We start from the raw sequence: 18,830 nt of genomic DNA, 5'->3' as shown, positions 1-18,830 counted from the left end.
TTTTCCATGCGCCGTGTTGCGGTGGCCGCCGGGATAGTGGAGGGCAGTCTCGGTCCTCCGGCTTCTTCAGCCTTTCCGCTGGATGAACTGGCCGCGTTTTCTGTCGGCCGCTGTCTTTCCTCTCTCTCCGTGTCCCCCGGCGTCCACCCCCACCCCACCCCCTCAAACACACTCCGCCCGCTGACGGTTGCGCTGTCGGGGGTTTCTGGTGAAGTCTGTGCTGCGTGATATGGCTCGATGATCGAGGAGGGAATGTGTGCCAGGAAAGAGGCCGGCCTCCTGCTCCTGCCCTTGTTTGAGACTGAGGGACCGTCCCAGGCTGCACTCTCCACTGTACCAGGTTTGACATTCACTCCTCACAGGCTCGCCCGCCTGCCTCTGGGCTGTGTGTGTGTGTGTGTGTGTCCCGGCCTGACCTCACATCACCCCCCCCCCCCCCCCCCCCCAGGATGGCATTCTGTGGAGACCAGCCCTGCCCTGTCCATCCTCTGTGAGGGAAAGAGAGAGAGGCGGGATTTCACCCCCTCGGCCGTTTTACCCTGGCAACAATCCCAGAGAACATCCCCCATCCCTCCCCACCCGGTCATCACTGTTCTCCCCCCCACCCCACCAATACCACCCCATCACTGCATTCCCTCTCTTCCCCCCCCCCCCCAATCTGTCACTGTCCGCCTCCTAGCCACCAACTCATCACTGTTCCCCTCCTCCCCCCCCCCCCCCCCATCCCACTGTCACTGCCCCCCTTCTGCCCCTGTCATTGCCCCCCCTGCCTGCCCTCCCCCTCGGTCAGTGCCACCCCTGCCTGCCCTCCCCCTCGGTCAGTGCCTGCCCGCCCCCTCTGTCAGTGCCCCCCCCTGCCTGCCCTCCCCCTCGGTCAGTGCCCCCCCTGCCTGCCCTCCCCCTCTGTCAGTGCCCCCCCTGCCTGCCTGTCCCCTCGGTCAGTGCCCCCCCCCCTGCCTGCCCACCCCCTCGGTCAGTGCCCCCCTCCCCCACTGCCTGCCCCCTCGGTCAGTGACCCCCAGCCTGCCCGCCCCCTCGGTCAGTGCCCCCCCCCCCCACCCGCCCCCTCGGTCAGTGCCACCCGCCCCCTCGGTCAGAGTGCCCCCCCCCCACCCGCCCCCTCGGTCAGTGCCCCCCCCCCCCCCCACCTACCCCCTCGGTCAGTGCCCCCCCCCCGCCCCCTCGGTCAGTGCCCCCCCCCGCCCCCTCGGTCAGTGCCCCCCCCGCCCCCTCGGTCAGTGCCCCCCCCCCCGCCCCCTCGGTCAGTGCCCCCCCCGCCCCCTCGGTCAGTGCCCCCCCCCTACCCGCCCCCTCGGTCAGTGCCCCCCCCCCACCCGCCCCCTCGGTCAGTGCCCCCCCACCCGCCCCCTCGGTCAGTGCCCCCCCCCCCCCCCCCCCGCCCCCTCGGTCAGTGCCCCCTCCCTCGCTCCCTCCCTCTGTCAGTCCCCGCCTGCCCCCTCTGTCAGTGGCCCCCACTCCCTGTCAGTGCCCCCCTTCCCCACCCCCTGTCATTGTCCCCTCCCCCCTGCCCCTGCCCCTTTCTAGTCCCACTTCTGCTCCTTCTTGTCCCCATTCCTCTCCCCCGCCCCATGTTTCCTGATGGAATCTGTTTCTTGATGCGGGCTTGTGTGGAAATTCAAATTAAACACCACTGACTCAATCCTGGGGAAAGACTGTGCCATTAAGCTGTTTCCAGAAGGGTTTAAAGAAAAACTTTTCTTGTTTGGAAATCCAGTTGTTTCCTCCAAACCACACCCCTTGATATTGGCAACAGCCTTGGGTGGGGAGCTTCAGACTGTGGTGTGATGGCAGCAGGTGTAGGGCTCCAAGTGTTTACTTTGTTTCTCTCCCCAACTTCAAAAAAATCTATGAAAGGGGGTGGATTTAGCATCATGAAGCAGGGCTCGCTGCTGCTGCTGCCTGTGGCCCACATGGAGCAGTGAGGCGCCTGGTTCCTCTGAGTCAGCCAGCAAGCAGTGGGAGATCCGATGTTGTATGTGATTCTGTGATTTACTGAAGGTGGTACTGCATTTGCTGTTTTACCTCTTATAGTCATGTTGAGCATCACCTGTTATCATGGGAAGGACCAAATGATATGAAGAGATGGATGTAGGAGACAGGAAGTAGGAATTATATACCCAAGTTATAAGAGAGGGGAGAAGGAGAACTTTGGTAAGGAAGAGAAGAGGGGGAGACTGGCAGAGTGTTCGCAAGAACTGCAGATGGTTTCATTTTTTTTTAGTTTCATATTTCTCTTTTGGGAAGTGGCTGTCTCTGGCAAGGCTGTCCCTAATTACCCTAGAAGTGAATGGTTTGATGAGCAATTTCGGAAGGCAGTTGTGTTGCTGTGGATCTAGATTCTCGCTTAAGGCCAGATTAGATGAGGGCATCAGCTGGGTTTCTACAACAATTGATCACTTTTGATCACTGCCATTGAGACGTATATATTTCCAGATATATGAATTGAATTTAAATGCCATCAGCTGCTGCGATGGGATTTGAATTCCAGTTCCCAAAGCACGAGCCATGCATTACTGGTCCTAATGACATTACCGCTGCATCACCATCTCCCCTCGATAACAGTAGATAATACCAACAATATAGAGACAAAGGAAATGAACTACAAAATAATGTGCATGCTGAATATATAGATATTCTGGACAGTCGATTTTACAGAGTTTGTGTGAACAGGAGACAATGTATTGCATGTCAATAACGCAAGACAGATGAGAATGAAGAAGCACAAATGTTACTGCGAGTGAAGTGGAAATGTTTGGTTTAAAATTACCATTCATGTACCAGTTGTGTGCAGGAGGGTGATCTGGCAGCCTTCTTTGCTGCAATGTGTTGGAGGTGAATGTCCCTGTGATTTCTCTTCCCACCTACGTGCAAATGTTTGGTGCTTGCTGCCAGTGAGATTGGTATCTAACCAGCTCATGCGTCTATTCTGCCACTTGAGCTGATGCATTATATTTATAGCAAACAGACAGGGCATTGAGCCGAACAGTCAATTCTGTTTTTTTGTGCTGCACACAAGTTCCCTTCAGTCCTTCATCTAACCCCATCAACATATCCTTCTATTCCCTTCTCCACACTGTGTCACGTCTGTGATATTTGCCATTGCTGTTTCTTCTGGTAGTGAGTTGCACATTTTCACTTACCCTCTGGGTAAAGAAGTTTCTCTTAAATTTTCTTTTGGATCAGTAGCCCTTTTATTGCGGCCGTCCCTTGTTCTGATTTGTCTTGCAAGTTAAAAATCACACAACACCAGGTTATAGTCTAGCAGGTTTCTTTGGAAGCACTAGCTTTTGGAGCACCGCTCCTTCATCAGGTGGTGAAGGAGCGGTGCTCCGAAAGCTAGAGCTTCCACATAAATCTGTTGACTATAACCTGGTGTTGTGTGCTTTTTAACTTTGTCCACCCTAGTCCAACACCAGCATCTCCAAGTTATATCTTGGCAGTGGAAGACATTTCTGTACCCACCCTCTCAAATGCTTTTGCAAAATTCAAGATCTTTGTCAAATTACCTCTTTGTCTTCTCTGAGGAGAAATAAATCCAGCCAGCTCAATCTACCCTCTGCTTAAAACCTGTCTGTTCTGGTACTAGTCCAGTGAATCTTTTCACCACCTTGTGATGGTGTCACTATGTCCTAATTTACGTGGAGACAAGAACTATCCCAAGTCCAGAATCATTTTCCTGGGAGTTTCTACTTATCATGGATAATAATCCCACAAAACGAATATTGTTGACTACATGGAATGATTGAAAGAAAAATGAATGGAAAGACACTTTTAATGCACCTGTAGTGTGCACATGTAATCAATTTTAAATGCATTAAAATGTATTTTTGGTTTCACTGCTGTGTAGACCAGTTCTGCTTTGTGCTTTTGACATTGTCTAGACATTGTCTAGTTTCTTGATGAGTGATGTTGCTGGTTGACTTTACTGTACATGTGTCTAAGAGAGTGCATATGGATTGGCTAGTCTGGCTAAATAGATTGTCAGCTCAAGGGCGCTTCCCATCTGAGTCTAGTGGAGAGCTGCAGACAAGATACACAGCTGAGCAAAGGTATGATTTAACTCTTGGACTTCCTGTGGCTTACTGGGCACTGCCTGGGTCCACAAGTGCCAAATACAATGGAGAAAATCAAAGAGAAACCCCTTTTAAGTGGGATCAGAAGAAACAAAATTGCAACCTTAGGGTAATTTGATGCAGATGGTTTGAAATCGATGAAGGCAGAATTCAGGAAAATGTGGAAGTGTCCTTATTCATCAGCAATCCCCTGATTCCGACTATGGAAACGAGAAAGAATTCCAGGGAGAGGTTGTTACTTAGATGGTAAGACAAGAATGTGCATGAATAATGAGAGAGATCTGTGGGTTCTCAACCGACAATATATTGAAGCTATCACAACCATGCTCAGTGGCAAGGGGTAAAACAAATCAAATAGTGGGTTGTGTTGAAAGGTCAATGGTGAGGTCATCTTGCACTTTAAATACAGACACACTAATGATTTCATTAGAATACTGTGCACTGTCTTGGTCACCACAGATTTAGACAGGAAATTGCAGTTAATGAAAGAATACAGAAGAAAGCAACCAGAATGATTGAGGGATTAGATTATGAGGAGTGATTATGTAAATTGGTCATGTCCTCACTGAAAAAGAGAAGGTTACAAGATGATGTGCTTGCTGTTTTCTGGATGATAGAGAGAATGGGAAATGTAAACTATAATGAGCCCTTGCAACTTCTCCAAAACAGTAGAAACAGATGGCATAGTGTGTTCTGATGAAAGGTCATTGGCCAGATATGTTAATTCTATTCCTGTCTCCACTGATTCTGCTTGGCCTGGTGAGCATTTCCAGCATTTACTGTTTTGTTTTCAGATTTCTATCATTTGCAGTTTTCTACCTTTCAACATGGCCTGTGCTTGAAAAGGCTGCAGATTCAAAATGAATCTGGGCAAATGTACTTTCATTGAGTTAGTCATCAATCCACAGACAAGGCTCCCAGGGAGACAGGAGCATCAAATGGCATTTCGACGCATGTTTGATCATTTTCAGCAAAAATAACATTTCGGGATCCTGTGTGTGAGTAAATTCAAACGTGACATAAGCACGGAATGATTGGGAGGAACAGGTGACTGGATCATAATTCTCAGAGCTCTCCACTGGTGAGGCTTCCTTGAGTTGTGTCTGGGTTATTTGATGTCAATTGTGAGAAATTGATTGTAATGATTTATCAATTACTCCATTAGAATTCTGTCATTCAACTTTAAGAATAGGACAAGATGAAACTGGATAGACTGTAGTCGCTTACCCTGTAGCATTTCTTATCTGCAATTTATTTATTTTTTGATCCTTGACATGTCTTGTGCCACTGCAGACATAAAGCCATGCAGAAGCTCTCAGAATCCCAGGTCCTTTTGTTTGGTGAATTATAAAAGAATTGCTCTTGAAAATGGATGCAATTTCAAATGATGACCAGAACAGTCACAAGAAAGAGAGAGCATTTAGGGAGCAGGTTCTGCTGTGTGTCTGGTGTGAGTGAAGACCATTGGGACCCATATATGTTCTCTCCATATTTTTATTCACTTTCAGACCAATGTAATTGTCTGTCTCCCAGCACCTCAAAGCAGGGAAACACCCTTTGGAAATGCCACAACTACTTTGTAGGCTAATGTACAGCAAGTTACAATTTCAGGCTTTTTCTTTAGACTCTCCACTGGTTGCATTTTAAAAAGCAATCCTGCCTTTGTATGGCCTTTTGGAATACGAGGCAATTTGATGGAGGCGTTTAAAATAGTCACAAATAAAAAGATAACTATCTTCTCTGATGGAATTCTGAACTGGGATATAATCAAATTAGGGAAAAATCTGCTCAAGAGGGAAATCGGATAATGTGCGCAAGTTAATACATTCTGGAGTTCTCTCTCCCCAAAAAAAATTATTTAGCAATGGTTTGCACAAAGATGGTTAGATGGACCTGAAGGTGCAGACCAGCCACGATCAAATTAAATGACATGGCAGGCTCAAGAGGGCTGAGTGGGCACCTCCTGCTCCTACTGTTTAACTAATGTTAATTGTAGTGCCATTGTCACAACCTCCGCTGACATTTTGTAACTTCCCTCCATGGATTGGTGGTTCAACCTAGGGTCCTGTTGCTCTGTCCGGATGAGTTTAATTTTGAGTTGTCCCTTTGTTATGCTGTATTCGGAATCCTTGCCTTCCCTTTTGTGTTTTCCTGGCACTTGCCACCTATGCATATCGTTGGCCTCCCTATACTTGTCTGCTCTGCTTCCTGACGTATGTCAGCCAGTCTTCAGTTTCGGTGCCCCTGTGAGTTCCCTGCACAACACCATCCCCAATCTCTCCGTCTTCAGCTAGCCAGAGAATGCAGAGTGTTACATGTCAACCTAGTTGGAGGAAGCAGTCCCTGAGACTCTGCTTGGTAGCCTGTGCAGATGGTATCCACAATTGTTACAGCAGTGATGGTAAACGCTTAGTGTGTGGTAAGCAGGAGTGGATTTAATTGAAGTTTTGCATTTGGAGATAATGTAAATATGTTTGGAAATTAATGCTGTGTAAGCATCTGAAGAAAGGAACGTGGCTGTACATTATGTACTTTTGTAGTAATTGAGGATCTGCACAGGAGATGAAGATCTTTTTGGCAGGATACTGCTCCGGTCTGTCAGTGTCGCTGGGCCTATGTGGAGCACTCTCTGAAACCACATTGCTTTCATGTTGTGAGACACCCAATGTTCCCAATTACTTTTGCAGCTGCTATCACCAGTGACAGACTTGTTCCCAGCAGTACTTTACCCCTGTGTTAAATGGATTAAAATGCACACTTCAGACATAGTTTAGAAGGACAAGGGTTTTAAGTAACTGTACCAGTTCACAGTTTGAGTGAATATGGTATGAAGCTTTCACATGCCCACGATTTATTCTTCACCGGGATGTTAGTGCCAACATTTCATATCTTCAGGATTAGTAGCAGTTCAGAGCAATCTGGTGGCTGTCATGTTTTGGATTTAATTTCTGAAGTAGATGTTGCTCTTTTGCTTTATGACAGGTTCTGTTTGTATCCCTGTCTTTCAGGCTTCACAAGTTGGGAGAGGTTGATCCCAGCCAGGAATGGAAGTAGAGCTGACTGAATTTTCCCTGGGATTTCAATAACACAATCAACTGTGTGTAAATTATTTGGTTCCCAACTTCCAGAGCAGGTACACATCAGTAATTTAAAGGTGGCTGCATGTGTATCGAGTGCTGTATGGCTTACTGTAGTTATTGATAACTCTTTAGCATCTACTTTCTGTTTTATCTCTTCCTTCCTTGACTGACTGATAATAGTTAATTTGAAGCCAGACAGTTAGTGGTGGCAGGTAATTGAGACCAGACTGGTAAGAAGTCCTGCCCTTGATCAACCTCACTGCATGCCCAGCTCTAGCATTCCAGTTGTTTATTCCGCAGAGAATGCGGTTTGAATTCCAGACCTTTTGTGCAGTGTTGTTTCAGTGACCTAGGTTAGTGATTGAGAGCTCAGGGAGCAGGCTGCAATGATAATTTAAATAGTGTCCCACAATGAAACAAGCACCCGTTAGTGGAAACCTCCCCTTTCATTTATAAGCAACAGGTGTAAACTGCTCTAAATCTTAATGTTGGGGATTGCTGTTTTTCACTGCCAATAAAGCCTAGGCTCCATGTTTCTATTCAAGTGGACACTTCAGATTCTACAAGGTAAAAACAATGACTGCAGATGCTGAAAACCAAATACTGGATTAGTGGTGCTGGAAGAGCACAGCAGTTCAGGCAGCATCCAACGAGCAGCGAAATCGACGTTTCGGGCAAAAGCCCTTCATCAGGAATAAAGGCAGTGAGCCTGATCTCTCCACGCTTCAGGCTCACTGTCTTTATTCCTGATGAAGGGCTTTTGCCCGAAACGTCGATTTCGCTGCTCGTTGGATGCTGCCTGAACTGCTGTGCTCTTCCAGCACCACTAATCCAGTACTTCAGATTCTAGGGCACTTGAAAAACAGCAAGTTCTCATTGTCACGGACAGTGTTCCTGTTTCACCCAGCATGGAGGGTAGATTAAATAGTCATTCATCTCATTCCCCGTTTCTTGGATCTTTCTATACTTAAAATGGATGCTGTTTTATCCTGCAGAACTGGCATGACTACATGTGAAAAGTACAATTAAAAACATTTCAGAACTGGATTGGACATTGCTCTCAAATGACTTTGAGAGTCAAAGCATTTCTGGCAGCTCTAGGTTTGATTTCACAGTCAGTGCTGAGTTAGCTTAGCTTATTTAGCCAGGGTGGTAACAGAGGCCTACAATGGAGATCAGAATAATCTTCATGGCCAGTCATCCTTGCAAGTTTGGATATTAGCTGTTGAGAAGATTGGGCTGAGCTGTCATGCTGTCAGTAGCTGATGCCTTCAAGGTGTGTAACTGAAGATTGGCATCTTTTATGACATACTGGTGGGAGCTGGCCTGTACACCCAAGGTCACCTGCCTGGAATAGGGCATTGGTCTTTGAGAACTAGAGCAAACATTGAGCGTGTTGCTCCTTTGCACTTGCCTGTGTCTCTCACAAGCTGATGCTGCCAAAGCTGAGAGCCTTTCTGGATCCTGCCACCTGCCATCTGTGGCTGCAAACATCAATCTTAGGCCTGCTACTATTCCAAAAACAGCCTGGAATTTCCTGCCAGCTGCTCCTGCAGTTGTAACTTAACCAGAAGTGTAGTCCAATCAGCGTACCTGTGAAATGCACTGTAGAAGAGTGTAGATAGACAAGAGCACACTCCTGTTAACAGCCTGTTCTCCAGTTGTTAACAGAAATGCTGCCTTGGGTGGAACCATTCTGTACATTGAGCAAAGTCTATCAGTCATGGTTTATGTACTCCTCATTTTTCTCTTTCAAAATAGTCTTGTCTATTAAGCAGATTATCGGGATTTCTTCATGACACTATTATTGCCTTTTCTTACCCACCCCGAAACTTTTGAAAAATTATCAATTTCACTTGCACAATGTATTTTTATTCAGCGGCAGTAATAGAAAAGTTGAGCGCTTTGAGTTGAACTGTTGAGTTACACCTCTCTGAGTGTAAAGTTTCTAACCCTCCGAGGTTATCAAGGTATGTCTCACACTGGAGTGGCAGCATCATTCTGGCTTCCTGGTGCATTCTGTTTACATGCCAAGAGCCTGATTGGAGTCATAGAAACATGGAAAACAGGGATAGGAGTCGGCCATTTGGCCCCTCGGACCTACTTCGCCATTCAACATCATCAAGTAACAGTGGGAGTGATTGACTGTGTGTCAGTTCCAGGAAGCCAGTTTGTTCTTGGGAACGATTTAGCAGAGATTGTTACAGGGAAAGGTTGAATAGGCTAATTTTTTCTTTTAGGGAAATTTTTTCCCTGGAGTGTCAAAGGCTGAGGGGTGACCGTATGGAGGTTTACAAAATAATGAGGGGCATGGATAGGGTAAATAGACAAAGTATTTTCTGAGTGGGAGAGTCCAGAACTAGAGGGCATAGCTTTAAGATGAGAGGGGAAAGAAATAAGAGACCTAAAGAGCAATTTTTTCACAGAGAGGCTGCCAGAGGAAGTGGTGGAGGCTGGTACAATTGCAACATTTAAAAGGCATCTGGTTGGGTGTATGAATAGGAAGGGTTTGGAGGGATATGGGCCGGAGGCTGGCAGGTGGCACTAGATTGAATTGGGATATCTGGTTGGCATGGACAATTTGGACCGAAGGGTTTGTTTCCATGCTGTACATCTCTATGACTGTAATTCTGTATCCTCTTTCTGCTTTCTCCCCATACCTTCTGATCCATTTAGCACTAAGAACTACATCTAACTTCTTTTTGAAAATGCTTAATGGCTTACCCTCAACCAGTTCCTCTGGGGGAGAGTCATGTCAAATAAATTATAAGCTTCTGTCCTTTTCATGTACTACTTGTAATTTTTTATACTTAAGGTAGGTGTCTGTGTGCCAGCGAGTCTATCAATGGTTACACAAACTTGGCAACAAGCAACACCCCAGAATGACTCCTGACAATCACTTCATCACATGCCACATGTGGGACAGAACTTACCTTTTAATGATTGGTCATTCAGCCATCGCATTAAGATATCCCTACCCCCTCGGGATTTGGTTTGAGGCATGTCCATCATCTTACCCAGCTGGAAGGATGCCAGTTTCCCAGATTGCAATGCAAGACTCTTGTGCACTAGAGCTCAGAATACTGATCAGGCACCAATCACATTCTCCCCCCTCTACTCTGACCTGTGCCTGACTCTAATTTCACTGACACCAGATGAAAATACCAACGTGGACTGACCCACTGTGAATTAGGGATGGCAGTCTGTGGAGAGAGAGAAACAGAATTCACATTTCATGTCCAGTATGAACTTCAGATCCAACCTTAAACTCAGTCTGACCTACTCTGCATTGGGGGTGGACAAAACCCAAGGTCAGGAGAAACTCCAATGTGTGGCTGTATGATAAACACTGACCTCTTAGTGCTTTATTTTAGTATACCAGGAAGTGGTTGCAATCCCCTGATTTACAGTCCTGTCAAACAAGTCATAAACATCTGTATCTGTTTGCACTATTCCTTGTGCTGCTTTGTACTTAAGTATTTTCCGAGTGGGGGAATCCAGAACTAGAGGGTATAGCTTAAGGTAGGGACCTTGTGCTTTGGGAATATCTCTGATAATGCAGAGGAATTTTACCAACCGTGAAGGTTAGCTGCATTAAGTTATATCAAGTCTGCAGCAGAGAAACCGGTCGTTTTGCTCAGCTGGCCGCTGCTAATGTTTAGGCTCCCGTTATATTCTATCTAATCTGAACAGAAATCTCCTATTCCTCTCTGCCTTGAATTTATTTCGCTATTTTAAAAAAAATGCATTTATGTAATTTCTCTCCACAAATTACTGTGGCTGCATTCTATTGTGTGACTATTCTGGGTAATGAGGCTTTTCCTTAAATCTCTTGGATTTTTATTCGTGGTCTCTCATTTTCAGAAACTGGATAGGGAGAACATTTTCTCTATATCTACTCTGTCAAAATCTTTTGTTGTTTAAAGATTGCTCTGAGAGTCTGTCAGCACCTTCCAGATCTATGACCTCTGCCATCTAGAAGGGTGAGGGCAGCGCTTGCAAGTTCCTCTCCAAGGCTGACTTGGAAAGGTATTGTAATTCCTTCACAGTCATTGGGTCACAATCTTGGAACTCACTCCTGAGTGACACACTGGGTGCGTGAACATCATGCGGACCGAAGTATGCCAAGAAGGCAGCTCACAACCACCACTTCAAAGCCAACAAGGAATGGGCAATAAATGCTCGCATAGCCAGTGATGCCCACATTGTGTAATCGCTTAGAAAGTATCTTCCATCTTTCCTTTTTGTGAAAGAATAGAACCCAAGTCTGATCTTTCCAAATACTTTTAACCCTTTAGTTCTGGTGTTCACCTTGTAAATTTTTTTGCTTCTTCACTAATGGCTGTTTATCACCTTGACAATATGAATAGAATTGTATAAGGTAAGCCAAATGATGTAACCATGGTTGTACACCAGATTTGACACAGCTTGCCTGCTGTTCTATTCTCGAGAGATGAACCCCAGTTCTTGAATGACTTCATTCTTGTATGGTGGTCTTAACCTGCATTGCTCCAAATGATATGTGTCCGTACACAGAGAGCTCTCTACTCCTCAACCCTGAGCTCTAGATTTTTAAAAAAGTTCGGAAAACGTTATTGTTTGTTGTAGGGTCTATGTCTATTTAAATTTAAAGGTGGTACTCTTGGTGAGGCAATGCTTGTATCGTTGTGGTGAGTAGAAATGCAGCTTGAGGTGATAACGTGGTTATCTGTGGCCAGCCTGCGCCAGTAGTGTCTTGTCCGTTAATAAAAAACATTTGTGCGACTGAAGTCTGGTCCTGGGAAATGGAGGGCGGTGAAAAAGGTGCAAAGTAAAGCTGTAGAGAGAATGTAGAGTAGACTTAATCTTGTTGAAGGCATTTTGCTGTCTCGTGTGTGCAACTCAAAGCTTTACCATGGTACGCAAAGTACGATGACTAATGAGCTTCCAAGGCCCTGCAACTAATCTGAGTTTTAATTTTAATTCAAAACAGAAAATTCACCTAGTATTCCTGCCATACATAGAATATTTGAGCCAAGAATGTAATCTGCAAGCAGCATAAGGACAGTAGGCTGTGTCTAGTCCAGAGGGAGTGGTGTTGTAATTTGCAGATGATTGATTCCTTAGAATAAAGGAATGAGATAAGATGGGGGTAATAGGCTAAAAACTGCAGATAATTCAACGGCATTATGTGTGGGATGATGGTGATGACTTTTTTTAAAAGCAGAGTTGTAGCAAATGGAGGAAGGCTCAGTTCTGTAGAGGAACTAAAGGATTTTGGGTTATAAGTCCAGGATATTGAAGACAATTCCCCAGGATAATGAGGCTGTCTTTTTGAATAAGCTAATAGGGTTGGAAGATTCAGCTAAAGCTGTAGAATTTAAACGTCACGACATAATGATGAGCACTTATAGAACTTGAGACCTATTAGGGCAATTTCCTTTATTGGTCAGAGTATTGAGTACAAGAGTTGGGAGGTTATGATGCGGCTGTACAGGACATTGGTTAGGCCACTGTTGGAATATTGCACGCAATTCTGGTCTCCTACCTATAGGAAAGATGTTGTGAAACTTGAAAGGGTTCAGAAAAGATTTACAGGGATGTTGCCAGGGTTGGAAGTTTTGAGGTGTAGGGAGAGGTAGAACAGGCTGGGGCTGTTTTCCCTGGAGCGTCGGAGGCTGAGGGGGTGACCTTATAGAGGTTTACAAAATTATGAGAGGCATGGATAGGATAAATAGACAAAGTCTTTTCCCTGGGGTCGGGGAGTCCAGAACTAGAGGGCATGGGTTTAGGGTGAGAGGGGAAAGATATAAAAGAGACCTAAGGGGCAACTTTTTCATGCAGAGGGTGGTACGTGTATAGAATGAGCTGCCAGAGGATGTGGTGGAGGCTGGTACAATTACAACATTTGGATGGGTATATGAATAGGAAGGGTTTGGAGAGGTATGGGCCGGGTGCTGGCAGGTGGGACTAGATTGGGTTGGGATATCTGGTTGGCATGGATGGGTTGGACCGAGGTGTCTGTTTCCATGCTGTACATCTCAATGACTCTGACTCTAATGCATTGTACTCCAGCAGAGGAGGGATGTTCAGACTTTAGGGAAGGTACAATCAACCATACAAGCAACCACAAAATGCTGCGCAAACATACTCAAACTTCAGGCAAACCAACCTTGAAAAATAATAGAGCAAAATTTGCCAATTCTGGGCGTGTGTCATGTGATTGGATATCATGCTTTCTAACCTCCAGGGACAGCTGCAGCCACTGCTGTCAACTTGATATATTCCTGTACTGCTGTCAGGAAAAGGAGGAGGATTTATTGCAATTGGAAGCATATTACTGGAATTCCTTTGGTATTGTAGCTTTTCCAAACATTAGACACAATTACAACAATCAAGAAGAGGCCTGCCCAAATCTCACTGCGGCAGATTAAGAGTTTTAGTTCAATTAAAAATAAAAGCTGTAGTTGTCCAACGCCAACTGATTCACAAATATCGAACAGGAGATTTGCACTGGCCTAAATGTGACTCCAGTCCCTTTTTAAATGTGCGAGACTCTTAATTGCCCTGTGACACAGCATTGCAAGCTTTTCATTTGTATCAACCATTGTAGTTATCTCAGGGAATTTAGGGATAGATACCAAATTTCAGTGGTGCCCAGATCTTGAGATGGGATGAATAACTATTCTGCTCAAGGTGCTGTGTAATGCTGTCTTTGTTTGTGGTTTATTAACTCTGAAGATGAGAAATGCTCTGTGAGAAACCTCCCTACTGAGTCATTTGGTATTGCAGTCTGTGTTGATAGGCTACAAATTGACAAATCCAAAAGAGTCCTCGGAGACCTCACATGAAGAAACGATACGCTCACTGTCTGAGCTGATAAGCTGCAAACTGGGAAGCTTCAGGCCTTCGGCTGTGCTGAAAGACCTTTTAATTGACCAGCTGTTGCAGTAACAGACTGTCCTCCTAATTTAAGGCCATTTCCTGACCATCTCAGTGTGAAAGAACAGGCTGCTCTTTGAGAATCCTCAAGAAACAGAACGGAGAGTGTGTTTTTAAACCTCATAACGTGTGCGCTTTAACCTCTCCCTGGAAGCCCAAGGCATCAGATCCTTGATTTGGAAATCATGGGACAAGGTACACACTTCTACAAAACACAATAAAGCACCCTGAGATGTTTGTAAGAAATGTGGTTAGTGAATCGCTTTGTATTACGTGATTATTACTTATCCAATGTCACAGTCACTGCACCCTCAGCACGATAATGACATTTTATGGTTTTGGTGATTAAAAACAAAAGAACAGCTGAAGCTGTAAATTGGAAGCAAAAAGAGAAATTGCTGGAAAAGCTCAATAGGTCTGGCAGCATCTATGGAGAGAAATCAGAGTTAACGTTGCAGGTCCAGTGATCCTTCCTGAGAACTTGCTCAATCCTGTGGAAAGGTCACTGGATATGAAACATTAACTCTGATTTCTCTCTACAGATGCTGCCAGAGCTGCTGAGTTTTTCCAGCAAATTATGGTTTTAGTAATGTTGGTTAAGACAGTGATGAGGGGTATTAAACTGAACTAAGCTGTTAACTGGCAAATCTCCAGAAAAGCAATGGGTGATATTCGGAAGAGTACTTAATTATCTGAAAACTCAACTAACTCGATATCACAGTTTAATTAAGAAGTTGTTCCAATTCCCGTAACATCCCATAAACACACCTTAACAAAGGTAAATTCAAACACTGGTTCTGACAGACAGGAGAGATTTCAGAGTGAAAAGTCAGGCAGGGATCATCTGCTGAAGCACGGCACATTTTTCCACTGCAGCAGCTCCTGACTGCGGACAGCAATTTTTCTGCTAAAACTAAAACCAAACCAGAAAAACCTGAACTGGGAGAACCGGCCACTTGCCTGCCATTGTCAAACTAGGCCCTTTGTGAGACATTTTGGCACCTCTGCCTTTACAATCTCTCTTTTGGTAAAAAACCCAAGGGCGAAATGTAATCCTGTTAAAGTGACAACATCGTCACACTGAAGTGTAGGACCAGACAAAATGTTTCAGTTTAACACCTCGTTTATAACCTCAGTTACAAACTGTGAGACAGATGTCAGAGATAGGTTCTTTACTCAGAGTGGTAAGGGCATGGAATGCCCTGCCTGCCAATGTAGTTAACTCAGCCACATTAGGGAGATTTAAACAATCCTTGGATAAGCACATGGATGATGATGGGATAGTGTAGGGGGATGAGCTTAGATTAATTCACAGGTCAGCGTTACATCAAGGGCCGAAAGGCTTGTTCTGTGCTGTATTGTTCTATGTTCTATGACAGGCAGCATCCCTTCAGTATTGTGCATGAGGTTTGGGCCACATACTTCTGGTGTAAAATTCAGTGTGCTACCAAGTTGTCACTCAAAGCTTCCAACCTTTAACATTTGTAATAGAAGGTGAACTGCCAATGGGACTTCTCATTGTGAGGACCCTAGGATTTTTTTCTAGTGTTATTGGGACCAATGTGGAAACTCAAATTTGTGGCTGTCTCTCACATTAAGAAAACTAGGTGCAGTAGTAGGGGTGGTCATCCAAGTCTTAGTGAATCCTCAATCACTGTAACCTTTCCAATCCAGGACTGAATGATTTGTGGATTTCAGAATTCCCAGCTTTACAAGGTGACGTTGGAATGCTAACATATTAGTACTGTACTCGATACTTGCATTGCTTGTTCCAAAACTGAGAGGTATAATTGAATGTTTATTATCTTCACTAAACCCCTTCCGCCTAGATTGGTGCAGAGCGCAAGCAGTTGAGTCTAAGAGTTGTTTAGATATGCTCAGAAAATTCCTTGGTAATAAATTTCCGGACTGGAAAGATTACAATGTATTGCAGTTTGTGTTTTAGAAACCCTATCCCGATGTTTTTATTTGGAAAATTATTGACATCGTAATAAAAACTGTTGAGCCCTGCAGGAACATGTTCTGAGTGCTGACAACCATCTTGCTTTGCATGTGTTGACACAGGGCAGTATTAATGATATATGTAAATCCCTCAATCTCTCAGGGCTTAACTTGAGGTCTTGTTATGGGAAATTCCAAACTTGAGAGCATACAGTAGAGCTCACTCAATCCTTTGCTGCAGTACTTATTGTTTTGAATTCAGTGTTAACCACTTACATTTTTAAGTGCCTTTAATGTAGTTTTAAAAAAAAACCCAATTTGTTTCATAGCATTATCCAACAAGGATAATGACTGACTTGGTGTCTGATTTCCGAAGATCTCTACTTCACATTTCACCCAAGATTTGGACCTAAGTGTACATTCCCAAATAGCCCACTATCAAAGACCTGTTGTAATCGTGGGCATTAGATCTACTTGTGGAAGCTCCCAGGTTATTAGTGTATCCCATCTCATTGAAAAAGAATGTTAGATATCGGAATGTAGTATTCAACATCTTTACAAGTCAAAATGTGATGCAATCTCATTTAGAACCCTCAGTGTTGACTGAGACTAAATGATGAATTCACTATATGCAAATTTAGATTGTGTAACGGTGTTCTACATATTTGATAAGAAATGTATGGCTTAGTTCTGATTTTGAAATTGAGAGTGTTGATTTCTGTCTGATTTGTAAGGTGAGTGCATTGGGTTTATTAAAGATGTTGTAGCGATGTAAGTTGATATAATTTCACATGCTTCAGCTTTGGACTGGCTGTGATATAACGAAAACAGAAAGCTTACTATGTGTTGAATGGTTTCCTAGATGGGTAAACTGGAACCATCCCTTTGTATAGATTAAGAATGTGACTCTGAAGTTGTAAATTCAACTTAATGCAGGGAAGGGGGTTGAACCACCAGGCGAAGTTGTAAGCTGCATTTTTGGGATCCTGACTGCTGTAGCAGCAATGGCCATCATGGAGTTCCAACTGCATTATTGGAATTGTGCTCCCTCTTTACTCTCTCATTTTTCACTAGCAGATGGCAAGAATTTTGATATGGGGTTGTGGTGGCGAACAGTTGAGAAGCACTGACCTAATGCTTGAGATTCTGGGCATTATATTCTTTTAAACCTTTCAGTGTCACATGCTCCGATGCAATATGTGGGGTGTTCCTGTAGATGATGGAAGAACTCTGGTGACTTCTTGGTAGCAAAGTAATAGCTAGGTTTGGAGTTCCATCTGTGGAAACATAATAGATGCTGGGGCTCTATGCTATTGTTCTGATTAGCTGACTGGAACTTTGCTAATTTCCCTTTAAATAATCAAGAGGCATACTCTTGAAGCTGTTTGTTTTTCATACATTAGGATAAAATTGCAAGAGTATCAAATCTCAAAGAGGAGATCAATTTTTATACTGCACGAGAAGATGATGCAGTTTGCTAAGTGGACTCTGGTAGATGTATTGCTATGGAGAATATGCTAGGGAATAGTTGGCTGCCAATTTTGAGCAACTGACTTGACCAGTCAGTCTACTTAACTGGTTTGAGTTTGAATTGACTTAGCTTTATTGTCACAGAGTCAAAGTGTGGCGCTGGAAAAGCACAGCGGGTCAGGCAGCATCCGAGGAGCAGGAGAGTCAATGTTTCGGGCATAAGCTCTTCATCAAGAATGTGTGGGGTGGGGGGTTGCTGAGCAGTAAGTACAAGTGTGGGGTGGAGGGAAGGTGGCTGGGAGGGTGATAGATAGATAGCTAGAATCAAGAGGATGTTGATAGTGATAGGTTGGAGGGGAGAATGGAGCAAATAGGTGGGAAGGAAGATGGACAGGTGGGACAGTTTAAGAGGGCTCAGCCTCTCTGCTCCACCCTCACCTCTGCCTTATCACTATCATTCCCCTATTGCATCTACATATTGCCTTCCCCTCACCCCCAACCCTCACCCTAGTATTTATCTCTCAGCGCTCCCCCCAATTCCTGATGAAGGGCTTATGCCCAAAACATCGATTCTCATGCTTCTCGGATGCTGTCTGATCTGCTGTGCTTTTCCAGCACCACACTTTTCGACTTTGATACTTCAGCATCTGCAGCCCTCACTTTCTGTCTTTATTGTCGCACATAATGGCTTACAATTGCCATACAGTTTAACCAAAAGCTTGACAGTTAACTGTTTTCTGGTGCACTCACCATGGCAATTCCTCAACCAGGGTCCACTTGCCAACCAAAGAATACCCTATCTATATAGTATAAATTGTTGTTCCCTGTTGAGATTTAATATTCTTGTGTTTTTGTGCTGATACCTACATGACAGCATTTCTTTTCCAGGAAAAACTCAAATTCTGTACTGTGAAGTAGCAGTTTAAAATAGTCAGTTCAGACTGCTTCTACCATTAAAACTTTTTTTGACTTGATTTATATGTATCATTTTTGTGGAAGAGCACTTTCAACTTGCACAGGATTTTCCTGTGTCAATGTCACATTCACAGGTAGTATCTAATCGTCATAAACTCTTTTCAGAAGGGAACACAACAAATTGGAAAAAGAATTGAAAGTTTAAATTTGGCCTACCACTGAGTGAAGTTGAGATGACTGGCAAAATGGTCTGCTACCTGGCTGCAAAAATGTCTGAAATCCTGATCAGTCCCATTAGCAATGACTGTAGCTTGTGATTAACCCCATCAGAGCCCAGTGCAAACTGTTTGGATTATCCCTGTGAGAATATAATGTCTGGCTGGTGATTATCCCCCACGGAATAGAATGC

At 44.4% G+C, this 18,830-nt stretch overlaps 1 protein-coding gene across 2 annotated transcripts in view; it reads left to right on the top strand.

The window, feature by feature from the left end:
- Positions 1-32: 32 nt before the first annotated feature.
- The window catches only part of LOC140479145 (AMMECR1-like protein), a 60,326-nt gene continuing 41,528 nt past the window's right edge, over positions 33-18,830 (top strand). Inside the window, exons 1-2 of one of the 2 annotated variants that reach the window (XM_072573105.1) lie at positions 33-340; positions 7,103-7,227. Coding sequence is in view for 1 of the 2 variants with exons in the window: in XM_072573104.1 (XP_072429205.1) it covers positions 238-340 (103 nt within the window). In the remaining variant the exon portion in view is untranslated. The remainder of the gene's footprint in view (positions 341-7,102; positions 7,228-18,830) is intronic. The other variant, XM_072573104.1, reaches the window with a different exon arrangement.

The sequence above is a fragment of the Chiloscyllium punctatum genome, chromosome 6 (assembly GCF_047496795.1).
Source record: "Chiloscyllium punctatum isolate Juve2018m chromosome 6, sChiPun1.3, whole genome shotgun sequence".
NCBI lineage: Eukaryota > Metazoa > Chordata > Chondrichthyes > Orectolobiformes > Hemiscylliidae > Chiloscyllium > Chiloscyllium punctatum.
Note: the sequence above shows the minus strand (reverse complement) of the source record. Positions and strands in the feature narration are given on the sequence as shown.